The following is a 14177-nucleotide window of genomic DNA, read 5'->3' as shown; positions in this document are numbered from 1 at the left end:
CCACCTAAACAAATCAAGACAGAAGGGTATTTAGATTCTGGGCTTATGAGGAATACATCTAAAATTGTGTTATTTGTGATGGTTGTTTCAGTAACTGGCACTATTGCCTCCCATGTATGGCTGCAAGTCATTGTAAGATACTTTTTGCTAATCCATTTGGTCTGGTAAATCTGAGTGTCTGGTCATTTCATGAAGCTTTTGCAAAAATAGGATACTTGAAACAGTTGAATGAGGATGCTCGGTTTTGTCTGAGATGCCTCAGGCCGCATCGTGTGTAAGAGTTGGCTATTTACAAGTCAGGTGTTTCTACATGCAGATTTTTGGTCTTCAAAATGGAGTTCATGATGCTGCACTTGTGTGTAAGCAGTGCACAGAGTAGAGGGCACCTTAGGTAAGGTACCAACTGCTGTGTGGGCTCATCAGGAAGCTATCTAGAGTTAATGTGGAAGAAACACCTTGGTACAGGGCTGCTCCTCTTTCTTCTTACCTTCTGGACTGAAGGATTTGAGTTGTAGCTGCAAGAGAGGACCTGTGGCCCAAACAATAAGGCTCATACACAAAATGTGTGAAAGTGCTACTCTTACTGCTCTGTGATAGTTATGGAGTTGAGTAGGGATAGGATTGAGCTTTCTGTTGCCTGCCTGCCAGGAAAGTACCCCAACCACAGACTCCCAGGCTGGTTCACACAGTGAACCCTTCATCTTGTCTCTTGATGATGGATTGCCAGCTAGTCAGGAATTCAATACATATAAGGCCTAGCAGAAAGCAGAGAAAAGGAGCCATCCTCTGTAATCTAGGGGTTAAGTCTTTTTTCTACAAATATAAAAGTCCTGCTGTATTGCTTCAGCTGAAGGCATTAGCTCTGTTTCTTCATCCAGCAGGACTCAATACGGATATTTAGCAGTGGGGATCAGAAGGTGGCACTTGGCTAACCACAGGTCTGCACTGTCGCTATTTCCCTGCCTGTTTTCCTTTTGACCCTAGAAGTCTTAGAGTGGACAGGTCAGTGGCAGCTGTGCACAATTGACATCTCAGAATACCTGGGACAACGCTTGGCTGAGCTTCTGGTTCTGATGCAGAGAAAAAGAAAATGCTGCCTTGTTTACATTGAGAAAATTCCCCCCATTTGTGATGCTACAGTCAGATAGGAGCTCTCAGGCCAGTCATGATGAAAACCTACTGAGGCACTTCCAGAAATAAGCCAGCCACTGGAGAGAGGCTGTTTATTGCCCAGTGTTGGGTTTCTGTGCCACTGGATTTCGATTGATTGATGGTCTTTTGCCTACTGCCATACAGTCTTTGTTTATTATTTCCTTTAGTAGGAAGATACAGAGGAACACTTGAATAAATAATAAGGATGAAAAACCCATTTAAAAAGAGCAGGCAAGCTTTTCTTTCAAAAATAAGAATATACTTAAATAGTGTGTACAAATCAGCTTGTCCATGTGATTGTCTTGTTATACAGATGACTAGACAGTGAAAACAAGGGAATACTAAAGCATAACAAGATTAGTGCTATATTTCAGTGAGCGGAAGAAACATTAAACAAATAAAATCTTGGACTAAATATATCTTCTTCTCCCTCATGGGAAAAAATAGAGGAAATAATTGAGGGAGACAGAAGGTGTTTGTAGAAAGCGTAATCCACAAACAATGCCTGGTTGGCAAAATTATTTTAAAGGAGTAATTTTCCAGCTAGACAAATCAATTTTTAGGATATAATTGCATTAATGACCAAAGGAACTGAGTAGATGAATATATTTCTGTAATGCAGCTTATAATCATTAAAATTTTAATGGAAATTATTCCAGTACATTTCTATGAGAATATAATTTCTCAATTATGGAAAAGATTTTAAAACAACAACAAAATGAAAACAGGTAAAATCCTTCCCATTTACCTTTGTTAATAGGTGTTTAAAGTGTTATCACAAGTGTAAGTAATAGGGTTCTTCCCATTTAATATAGTCTTTAATTGTAATAAAAAGAAGCAGATATAAGTAGCATGTTAATGATGTTGCATAATTTTCAGAAAATTCAGGACTGAAAATAGCACTAAAGAGCTGTGTTTAGGAAATGAAATAGTGGAAAGGCAAATTATTTTATGTAGACACCAATAGTCTAAGTTGCTCATACTCAGTAGGAATGAGGAATCTGGAAAAGTGAAAATTCTGAAAGAAATCTGAAAATACTTCTGCTGGTCTGTGAAGTAGGACTCCTTTGTAGAATAACATAAGTTCCAGATGAGGTCTGTCGTAACTTTGGCTTATAAATGGATCCTGTCACATGGCAGGAACACTAGAGCATAATTTCTCATTGTTTTGGATACAAGTATTTCTGTTCTACTTTTTCTTTCTTTTTTTGGGTGACAGTTCAATAAATACTTAAAATTTTCTTTTACATGTAGTATATTCCACACAGTGGTGTTTTTCTCCATCCATGATATAACATAGTGACTTTCGGCGTATTGTTTACTCTTCAAACATTTGCTTATGATTGTGAAGTAAAAACTGCTTATCAAAAATGTTGGTTAAAGCAAGGAAAAGCTTCTGCTTATCAGAAATAGTTTTGGACTGAAGACACATTTTATATATGTATTAAAATTAAGTAACTCTATGAGAAGCTCCTACTCATGAAATCTTTAATTTTTTCCAGATTCTCGATGCATTCTTCTTCCAGTAGTTTTACATCATCTCCATATGCATTTACAAGAGCAGAAGGACCTTATAATGTGTGCCCGTATCCTTAGCAACATATTTTGCCTCATCAAGAAGAACAGCTCAGTGAGTAAACACCATGTCACTTCCACTTGAACTTCTTTATATGGCTCAGTGACATTTAATGACACAAGCTGGACCTTGCCCAAGACCATTTTAAAGAGTTCTCTGTGTAATGAATCTGCATAAACATGTCATTTTGATTTTTTCATGACCCTTTTCTTTCCATGCAAGAGTATTTTAATTGTATCATACAGTGTTCTGACAAGCTTTTACACTTTTTCAGTGTTGTGTTGGAAAGGAAGAAATGTCTACTTTCCTTTAGGGGCATTTTCTGTTGTGGTCTGTATATTCTTAGGGGACACAGGGGCTGATATAGGTAAAGAGATGGATATGAGTATTGCAAGGGGGGTTGCACTTGGTTGTTAGTTGATAAACTTTGTGGCCGATTTCTGATGTCTGAATTTGTGAATTAATCTGTGAAAGCTGCATATGAGAGCGTGCTTAGACAGGTGTATTGCAAGTGGGAAGGTGATCACAGACAACAAGATATAAGAAAATTAAAACCAGTCATTGCCTGTAATTAGTGCAATACATGCATGTCAAGGCCCATATACTTTACCTTGTAATGCATTAGTGAGAACTCCTTTATGTGCTTCTTCAGTTCATATCACTATCAGCAATTCAAGTTGCTCCATCAATTATTTGATACGTATGTGGCTTGCACCTTTGGCACTGTAACATGTTCATTCCAGCTGCTCCTGGATTAGTGTAAAACCTCATCACAAGATAAAGTGATAAATACTAAAGCTGTGGTTTTGGACTTCAGAGAAGAGCTTACATGTCTGGTCTGAATTTCTGGAGATCTTCCATTTGGAGTTACCAAGCCAGAGATGTACACAATTACAAGTGGATATCTACATAAAACTCTCAGAATGTTCAGGATGTGCAGCTACTATTTTTAGTAGTCTTTGAGTAATTGAGACTGTTAACAACTTTGTATCTTTGACACGGTTTTTTGTACCAGTGCAGAATTTCAGTCCTTCCATTTTAATCAAGATAATTTAGAGATTGAGGGAACAAGTGAATTTGCAGTAAGGCAGCTTTGAAAATTAAGGCTGTTGGTCATTCCAGAAATAGGTTGTAGTAGTAAAGAGAAGGGTCCTCATGATGGCTATGGTTCCTAAATACACTGTGTACTATCTGTTTTCATAAGTAGTCAAGTTAACAGTTCTTTGATGCTAGATGAAATGACAGAGAATGTGGCCTGACAGTAGATTCAACTTAAGTCCAAAAAGGAATTTTGAATTTTGTTACAAATCATATGCTTTAGGATGTCTAGGAAGCAAAATTTAAACAAAACAAAAAACTGAAAGCCCTCCTACACCTCAATGTCAGCAAAGTTGATCTATTTGTTTGTCAGTTGAGTTTTAGCTTGGTTGTGTGCATTTGAGTATGAAGTGTTTCTTTTTGCAAAAAACTGTCAAGTTAAATAATGGATAAAATTGCTCAGATTAAGATAGTGGCTTCTGATGCAGTTGAGACTTAAAACAGTGTTCAAGCAGGGAAAATGTATTTCCATCTGAATTAAAAAGGAGAAATAACTACAACTTGACTTTATCAAGTGTTTTCATGCTGGTAACTGAGGTATTCATGGTCTGTTTTGGCAGTGAACACTTTGATTCCTTTGTACTGATGTTGTGTACAAGCAGTCGCAGGCTTACATAAATGACTAATTTGTTTGTGCTACTCAGCTGCTGGGATGCAGTGTAGCTGGTCCTTACTGATGAAGCAGGTCCTGAAGGTTGAGCACCATCTGCTTGTTTCTGGGGGTAGTTTCAAAGTGTAAGACAGGATTCTGCTTTTTGGAGTCTAAGCCTTTCTTGGCAATTTCCCCAGAAGATATATGGGTGTTACCTATAGAAATTTTGCCTGAAATTTGTATATTATTTACTGGTTTCTCCTAAACGTCAATTGAAACTAGAGCTATGCTAATGGGAGGAACACTTACATATTCAAAGTCATCCCTGTAACTGTCCTCTGTGATGTAGCTAATGGAAAACTGTTGGGAAAAAATGAAGAGAATTAAACAATATCTGAGTTAGAGAACAATCCTTGTTTCTTGAATGTAGCATTCATAGTGAAACTGTAATTTGTTTCTAAAACTACATCAAAGGAATTATGCCTGTGGTCATATTTCTTTTATAAAATCTCAAATATTTTATTTATTATTTAAGGAAAAATCAGTCCTGGAAGAAATTGATGTGATTGTAAACAGTCTGCTAGATATTCTATTAAGGACCATACTAGAGATCACCAGCCGACCACAACCATCAGGCTCTGCTATGCGCCTCCAGTTTCAAGATGTGACCGTAAGTTTCTTGCAATGAAATAGGTCACAGTTGTCTCTGGTTGGACTACTAGATTTGTGAATATGTTGTCTTTATATTGGAATTCACAGTGTTAAGAGTTTGTGCATAAAAGAGAGAATGACGAGGACAATGAAAACCTTTCTTGCATTCTACTCATTTTTAGTGGAAATAGTAATTTTTTTTTCAATAGGTTTATTTATAGATAGTGACAAAAAAAAACCAAAGCAAAAAAACAAGCTCAAGAGATAACATTTCTTTTGAGACTTTCAGGTTAGTAATTGTTCCAGTATGTTCTTTTTGTTTGCAATACAGTAGCTTTCTGAAATGCTGTTTAAGTTTGAATTCCTGAAAATAGAAGAGTATCAATCAATAACAGTTCCTAAAGTGCATAAATTTTTTCATGATGAAAGAACTCTAAAGATGCCTGCAGAACCTGTGATAACTTGTACTAATCTGGATTTATTACTTGAGAGGCTTTTTGTTGTTCTCTGGGCTGAGCATCTGAGCACATGAAGCTGAGCATACAAGATAGATTTAGAAGATTAGCCAATGACGTTTTGGTGAACCTGCTATAACAACTCACGGAAATTAGAAGGTTGAAATTCATGCATGTACAGAAATGTTGGTGATGAGCATTGATCAAATAAAATGAAGTGTTCTTTTGCTTTGTTTGCAGCAAGATACTCACTTTGCTTTTCAAGAGCAAATTCTTTCTAATATAGCCAGGGATGTGACCCCAATAAGATGTGAGGGGTTAGCATTTTGTGCAGAAAACATACTATGCTGAGTTATTTACCATCTCATTATACATTTGATTTATTAATTAATTTCCCAGTATTTACACTGTAACAGTTTTTGTTAATGAATAGATGGTTGCTTTTCAAACCAGAATTTCCTCTGTGATCAAACATTTCAAAAGCATTTAATAACTGCGGGAAAAAAAAGTGTCGTTGGGTTTTATTTGCTTGTTTTCTGTTTTCCTTTAGACCCGCAGAGCACAAACTGTATATGGAGTGTTTTATGGAGCTGACCAAGCTCTGTAATGAGATAACATCCTGCTTTAATCACTGCGATTCCACAGCAATATACATCTAGGAGTTTGGGGGGTTTATTTCTTTAAATTAAAAAATAACAAATGTGTGCTGTGTGGCATATCAGGCCACCACAAGAAAATCTAAGCTGAAGAAAGGGTGGTAGTGTTAGACTGCTAGTGTAGCAAAGCTCTGATCTTATTTGTTTCTTATGAGATAACCCCTTGCTTTCAGATGAAGTTTTCATTAAACACCATGACAGCCTAATTCTTTTGCACCATCAAAAAATGAGACTCTGAAAGTGCTTTCAAGTTACAAAATTTTCTTTTATGCATCAGAAAAGCCGTGTTATTGTCACTGCAGGCTCCCAAAGAATACTTAATGTGGAAGTGACTCACAGTACAGCATAAGGCAATTATATACATTTATGTAGAAATATCATGCAGTATGGGCTTCTGGCAGCACATGGAGCCAGATTCTTGGAACTATTTGTAGAGCACGTAAGATAAAGTACTCAATGTGAGTACAGCAGTAGAGTCTGTTCCAGTACGTTACCATTATTTCAAACTGCATGTGTCATAAAAAATTCTTTGTCAGATGTACCATGGGAGCACACTTAAAATAAATAAAGATAAAATTCTGTCATAGTTTCGAACAAGACATAGTCTTCCTTGTGGAAGTAGTCCCAAACCCATCTCAGTGTGTTCTCCTAGGCCCATGTGTCACTGTTTTTCTTCACAAAGAAACAGCATCAAGTCAGGCAGCACTGGGCTTTGTAGTGCCATGACTCTGCCATTTCTTTCATCTCTGTTAGCTTTGATACCTGGATACCATTAATTTTCAGTGAGCAGTCTTTTAGATGGTAACCTGCAAGGGTGCGATGCTTTAAACTGAGCGTGAAGAAGACATGGCTTCAGGGTGTCAGTGTTAGAGATGTTGCATTGACAAACACGGAATTTAATGCAGTGGTGAAATTTCTGCTTTAGTTTGTCACTGAATTAGACCTTTGGACTTCCTTAAGAAAAAAATGCATTTGCCTATAAGGAGTTGGCAGAAAGCAGTCCAATTAAAGTGAACTTCAATTGATTTCAGATCTTGAAAGTTCAGTCCCTCAGAACCTAAATGAACTGCAATTTAATTGAAAGCTCCATGTTTTTTAATAATTGTGCTCCTTAAATAAGACACAAAAAATTTACTTAAGGAATCTGCATAAGTGATTTTAGTATACTGCTTGGCTTGAATTTTGACCATGGAAATGGACCCTACATGTTTTTTATCAAGGTTATGTGTGTGGAATTTGCTTTTGTGCATGATTTGAAAGTTAATCTGTGGCCAACACTGGCAGAAATCCTACAACATACATATTTATATTGAGTTCAACAAATGAAGCTCAATGTGCATTGCTATTTTAAAAACCAGCCCGTATAGCTACCTACATTCAAATTAAAACCTCAAATTTAGAAGTCAGTTAACAATTATCCAAGGTTGTTACTTTTATAACTCTAATCTGTCTGTCAAGTATAATAGTACAGCTCTCTGTAAGAGGTTGTGATTTTTAATATACTACTATATAAGTTGAAAGAAATGTGGGAATATAGAAGAAAGGTGACTAAAAAGGACTGCTTAAAATACCTAGGCAGGAAAGGAATTTTGTCAGTCAAGCTAGCAATTGACTATATAGATATTTACATGACAGCAGTTGTAACCTTTTTGTTTATGCCCAGACCATGAATGTTAAGAGATTTTGTAGCCTTAGGATATTGTTTTGAGGTTGTGGTTGTGTGTTTCTATGAATGCTATGTTCACTGTAAAACAAAGGGAGGTAATAAATTTAGAATCATTACTTCAGTGTAGAATCTTATTATTATTATTTTATCACCATGTTGCCAGAGAAAGCCATCACCTCACACAAGATCAAGTGCACCAGGTATAATCACAAATTAATTAGGCCTTCCAATGTAAAATCCAGAACAGCCACTCCTGTGAAAACATACTTCTTCTTTTTAATCTTATCTTCTGTTTTTAGTGAAAGATGGAGAGAAATCTTCCCAAAATTAGACTTGGCGAACTAATAAAAGACCCCAAATTAAAGTACTTTTATCACCTGTCTGTTCTCCCAGTCTCATTCTTCATTCCTGATACAGGCCAGAAATACATTTCCCATTTTTTAGCAAGCTTGTAAGATTTCAGAATTTTCATCACTGGGATGCAAACCAGACCTTTGGACACTTTCCTGTCCTCATCCATTCTGCAGTCAGACCTGAGTGATATCATTCAGTATTTCTTTCCAGTCCAAAAGTGAGTAAGCAGACAGGAGAGGGTGAATGGGAGAACCCGTTGCTTCCTATAGCATCTTGGTTGTTTGACTGCTCACTGGAGGGTACCCAGTGCAGTTCTCTGCTCTTTCAATGAGAAATTCTTTTGTAAGCCCAAAGAAATTTCTGATCAAAACATTTTCAAAGTTTATTCAGTCCTACAAATGAGTTTTCTTTTTGAAAAATCTTGGTTTTTTGAGATGACAAAATGTTTTGAAAAATTCCCAGCTAACTCCATTAATTTATTCCCTGAAGGAAAACAATAGCATTCTTCCCAGAATTGTTGCAAAATATGTTTGTTTATATTTGTTTCAAAACTGAGTTGACTAAAGAGGTTGTAATTTTAGCAATCTAAGTAATTTGTTTGAAAACAGATACAAGGAGAACAAATCACAAATTAAAATTTTACTGGTTTAGCCCTGCTGGAATGTTTTAAAATAGGTTTTTCTAAGCAAGTAAACTCCATTTAGGGAAAAATATTTCCTTAAATGGGAAGGAAGTGCAATCAATGTATTTTCACAAAATGTGAAGCCTAATTGTAGATTAATTTCCCTTGCATTTGTTAGTTATTTTGAAGTGCTTATAATACAGCAGTTTAAGCTCAAGTGCAGAAAACATTATAATATTTCTCCTCTTGGCTTATCTGAACAGGGGGAATTTGTCTCCTGTTTGTTGTCACTCTTGCGACAAATGACTGATAGACATTATCAACAGCTTCTTGATAGCTTCAACACAAAGGAAGATCTGAGGGTGAGTAACAGAATTCTGTTTCCACTTGTTTAGGCCTTTCTATTTCTCTTTTTGATTTATCTCCCTTTAAGAGGTCTCTGTGCTTTGATGAATCACTTCAGTATTTAAATGCAATGTGTTTTACAGATTAGCTAGCTATTGCGCAGCTTTTCTTGGGAACTCAGGTCCACTCTTACAGTGTGGCAAGGCTGTTACTGCTTCCAAAATGACAGCAGAGAGAATATGGATGGAGAGAACTATATAATTGCTTTAAAGTCATGAATTTAGCCTCCAAACCTGTTTTAAAGATGGTGCCAGTGTAAGATTACACTGCTCTTGTTTGATTCTTACTGTCAGGCAGTTGGGGATTTTTACGTTTGGCTTATTATACTTGCTTATTTTTTTCATTCATTATATTATGTATGGCAATAGCAAACATGCAGCTTGAGAAATGTATAATCAACTAACTCTTCATTTTTCTTAGCTGTGCAGCACGTCCATTGGCAGGAGGATGTGTCAGACATATAATGTCTGCTCATTTAGATCATAGAAAAGAGTATCTGTGGAGCTCTTCTAAGCTGACTTCTATCAATTTCATTAATTAAGTTACCGGGTTTGTGGAGATACAACATTTTTAATTCCTTTTTTGAGGAGGGACAGGATTAAATTTTTTTTTTTTAAGTTACTATTTCCTGCATAAATATATGCACCAAGATTTCCACTCTGCTGGACCCTGAAAAACTTATATAATACCAAACTTGATCCACACAAAAAATCTAGAGTAATCATTTATGCACATTAGTCAGCCAGTAATCATGTCCTAATGTGATAATATATTTTAGATGTTACTCCTTCATTACCATTTGATAAACTTACATACTGCCCTGAAAAGAGGAGTCTAGTCATGGTGCAATTTCAGATTTACTTAAATTTCTGATAGCTGCTTAGAGCTGAAGAGGGCATACAATTTGTGAGTGCCTTTTCTTCGAGTGAGGTGGTCATTTAGAGCTTGACAGATAGAAAATGCTGCTAAGAAGTTATCATGAATCAAGAGCATTACCTAGGAGTTGTATAGGGTGAACAATTTTTATATGAGCAATACAGCGTCTGTTTTCACCTAGAATAGTTGCTATCCTTAGGCAAATTTTCATAAATATTGTGGGACCTAGGCATTTTTAGTGGAAATTTTCTCCCTTTTGTGTGAGTTCTGACCAGGTATTCCTAGAGGTTTCAGGCTTTATTTCTGTTTGATGTATCTGTGAAATACAGTGTTGAGTTTATTCAGACTTTTCTTCCTTCTAGAATATGAAAAATCTCTGGAATTAATGCTTGAATGGTGTTTGATTTGACACATTTAAATTCCCCCCACGCACATACCCTACTATTACGCAGAGACATATGGAAAGCAGCTGTAGCTGGTGCCATCAGCTATCAAAACAGAGGTCTTAAGAACTCAAGTCCAGAGTTTGTTATTTCCATTCAGATCTCATCAAATCAGCATCAGCTCCATCAGTGATTCAGTGGCAGTAGTCTGATCATCATTAATGCAGCATTCCTTCTCTTCTGAATCTTAAATAATACATTGTTTTTTCTTCCTCGCTTGGAAATATCAAATATCACTGAGAGCAAGAGGGAAAGATGAGAGCTAGTGTGTGAGACTGACACTGCTGTTAATCATGAGGTGATTGTGTATGACTAGGCTATCTAAACCATCTTGCTTTGATTACCAAGTGTGGAATTTTCTTTGCTTTAACATATCTTAGGAAATGATATCAGTATGGATAAAAGAAAATTCAAGAGGTGTAAATATCAGTGATAAGACTTTTTTTCCCTGAGATGATTTAGAAGCTGAAATAGTAGCCTTAGTTAATCTAGTGGCTAGTTGGGATTGAAACTTCAGTGATAACTACCATCAGCTTACTGTATTTCTGACTCCTCATTTTGCCCCCAGTCAGTGGTAGCAAAGTCAGTTGGGTCTTCCTGAAGCCCCATTACGAGTTAGCAATCTGATAGGAGGTTTACAAGGGACTTACCTGAGTGTAACCTAGGCCTTTGAATTGCTTTGTGCTCTGCTTTTTTGTTTTAGCTACCTCTGGTTACAATTAACCATCTGTACTAAATGATTAGGCACTGATAACCCATGACATTTCATCTTTCTTCCACACTAATTCTCAAGGTGGCTATGTCAGTACTTGCATGAATGTATGTTTGCACAGCATTTGTGATGCAGTTAATAAAAATACTCCCACCAAACCACTTCTCCAAACAAAAATTCACTCATGAGAGTGCTTGCAAAAAAGGAAAGAAGGTTTTGCAGTTTTTTTTTCCTTTTTAGCAGTCCATACCAAACTTACTAAAGGCTGTTTCCAGCTAGTTAAACAAAGAAAAGCAAAATGGAGACTTCGAAGTAATGACATGTACACATTTCTATGACATGCATCTGAATGATGCCTTAAACAAGTGGTTGCTTATGCAAATATTCCCTCTATTTTGTAAATATATTTATCTTAAGTAATTGACATGGTGACTGTTTTGTCAGTTTTTTAAGAGAGGTTTTTTCCACTCAAAACAGAAGATAGGAAAAACATTTTATGTTTGAAAACATGTAAATGAAGTATAAAAGAACTGACAGGGGTTTCATGGCTGAGTGGTAGAACCCGGCACTATACTTCACTCACTTTTTGAAACCCTGACTTTAACAAGAGAGTGATTTTGAATGCTTCCTTTTATCTTTCTGTATTATTTTAAAGGTGTGCTCTTTTTGCTTACCACAAAATGCTTTCTACTACTAATAAGTATCTTTTACAGCAATTTATAGAACAGAGGTACCTTTGTAGGTGGATATTTGCTACTGTGAAAAAGCTCAAATATAATTTATGACAAAAGGTAACAGTGGAAGTTATAAATAGGAGATCAGTGGGAAAGTGAATGCAAAAAACAGTATATGTTAGCACAATGCAGCTTTGACTGCAGGAAGGTGGCTTCGATCAATATGTGTGGGGTTTTTAATTAATAGATTAAAAGAAGACATAACAAATAAGCACCTACCAGAAGGCCTAGTTTTTATTCATTTGCAGTGTACCCGACATAATGTGACAGAATAGAGATTTGATGAAGGAAATGATAATATTTCATAGGGTTGGGTGTAATCTGTCATCTGTCTCTTCCACCTCAAGGAGCCTGAGCAGGATACAGTGGCTGCCAAGCCCTGATACCAAGTGCAGGTTATTCCATTGTTCTCTAATGGCCCCTGGGACACAGGGTGAGGTCCATAGGCATGGGGAGTGTCTCTGGTGGAGAAGCTCAGTTCTAGCCACCATCCTTCCCCTGCTATTCGGGGACATCCACTGACATGTGGGACTTCTGAAAAGTCGGCTGGGGAAGAGGGGTGGTTCTAAAGCCACTCATTTAGGTGGCTTCTGATGTAGATTAAGAAAGCAGTGAAGCAAAGAAGATCTGGGAAAGGAGCTGGCCAAGGGATGGGTGAGTTGCCCAGGAAGTGACAGCTCACTGTGAAACCGTGCTCCTCCTTATTGGCGTTTGGCACTCTGGCTGCTCTACAAAACCCTGATATCAAGTAGCCTGATAACCCTGGCAGCGTGAATCAAGGCAATGGAACATCAAGCAATTAGCTTCAAAGTGGTCGGTTGAACCAAATTAAAATGCTTTATAGATGTACCCCAAGAGGTCCAGTGAAGAGTCTGATCTGCTTTGCAGAGGATTTTACATTCATGTTGAGAAATGCGCAAAGAAATTCCAAGTCAGTTTTTGGTTAAATGAATAGATGGTTTTCAGTCCTTCAGAAGGCTGTGCTTCTTCCTTAATCATAGTTAGAAAATTTCATCGGGCAAGTATTGCTGCTCAAAGAAAACCAAACTGTGATACTACATTATTTAATCACAGAACCACAGAATGGATTGGGTTGGAAGGAAGCTTAAAGATCAGGCAGGGATGCCTTCCACTTGACCATGTTCAGAGCTCCATCCAGACTGGCCTTGTGCACTTCCAGGGATGGGGCTTCTGCAACATCTGTGAGCAATCTGTCCCAGTGCCTTACTATCCTCACAGTAAAGACTTTTTTTCCTAATATTTAAGCTAAACTTACTCTCTTCCATTTGGAAGCCGTTCCCCCTTGTCCTGTCACCACACGCCCTTTTAAATAGTCTCTCTCCATCTTTCTTGCAGATTCCCTTCAGATACTGGCAGGGCTTCAATTAGGTCACCCTGCAGCTTCCTCTTTTCCAGGCTGAACAATTCCAATTCTTCCAGCCTTTCCTCACAGGAAAGGTCCTCCATTCCTCTAACCACCTTGGTAGCCTCATTTAGACTCTCTCCACCAGGTCCCTGTCCTTCCTGGGATGGGGCCCCAGAGCTGGATGCAGCACTTCAGGTGGGGTCTCACCAGAGTGGTGCAGTGGGACAGAATCCCCTCCCTTGACCGGCTGGCCACGCTGCTTTTGATGCAGCCCAGGATACAATTGGCTTTCTGGGCTGGGAGGGCACTTTGCCTGCTCATGTCCAGCCTCTCATGCACCCCAAGTCCTTCTTGGCAGGGCCGCTCTGGATCTGTTCATCCCCCAGCCTGTATTGTTACAGGGGGTTGCCCTGACCCAGCTGCAGCACCTTGCACTTGCTCCTGTTGGAACCCATGACATTCCCACCAGGCCACTTCTTGAGTTTGTCCAGGTCCCTCTGGATGGCACCTCTTCCTTCAGGTGTGAAGTTAAGTGGTGTGAAATTAGTACTAAACCTTATAGTACTATCTAGTATTATCTTACAGATAGTACTAGACCTTATGCACACTAGGTAGGAATATTAAGAGATGGTATTTAGAGTATGTGAAAGGACAAAATTACTTCCTTTTTGTCTCTTAAGATAGAAGACATATGAGACATTAATTCTATCTGTACTCAACCAACCAAATGTTAGTTCACTTATACTGCCGGCTAAAATGTTTTTTAAATGTTAAAGTCTGTTACTAAATCTATGTTTTGCATCTAATATCACTATATTG

The 14177-nt window shown here is 37.6% G+C and overlaps 1 protein-coding gene across 5 annotated transcripts in view; it reads left to right on the top strand.

The window, feature by feature from the left end:
- DOCK4 (dedicator of cytokinesis 4) overlaps positions 1 to 14177 on the top strand; it is a 232411-nt gene that overhangs the window by 161656 nt on the left and 56578 nt on the right. For all 5 annotated transcript variants that reach the window (XM_032107391.1, XM_032107389.1, XM_032107392.1 and 2 more), the window contains 3 exons: positions 2655 to 2782; positions 4954 to 5088; positions 9086 to 9184. In XM_032107391.1, the coding sequence (XP_031963282.1) occupies positions 2655 to 2782; positions 4954 to 5088; positions 9086 to 9184 (362 nt within the window). The remainder of the gene's footprint in view (positions 1 to 2654; positions 2783 to 4953; positions 5089 to 9085; positions 9185 to 14177) is intronic.

The sequence above is a fragment of the Corvus moneduloides genome, chromosome 4 (assembly GCF_009650955.1).
Source record: "Corvus moneduloides isolate bCorMon1 chromosome 4, bCorMon1.pri, whole genome shotgun sequence".
Classification (NCBI taxonomy): Eukaryota; Metazoa; Chordata; class Aves; order Passeriformes; family Corvidae; genus Corvus; species Corvus moneduloides.
This window is presented reverse-complemented; position numbering and strand designations above follow the sequence as displayed.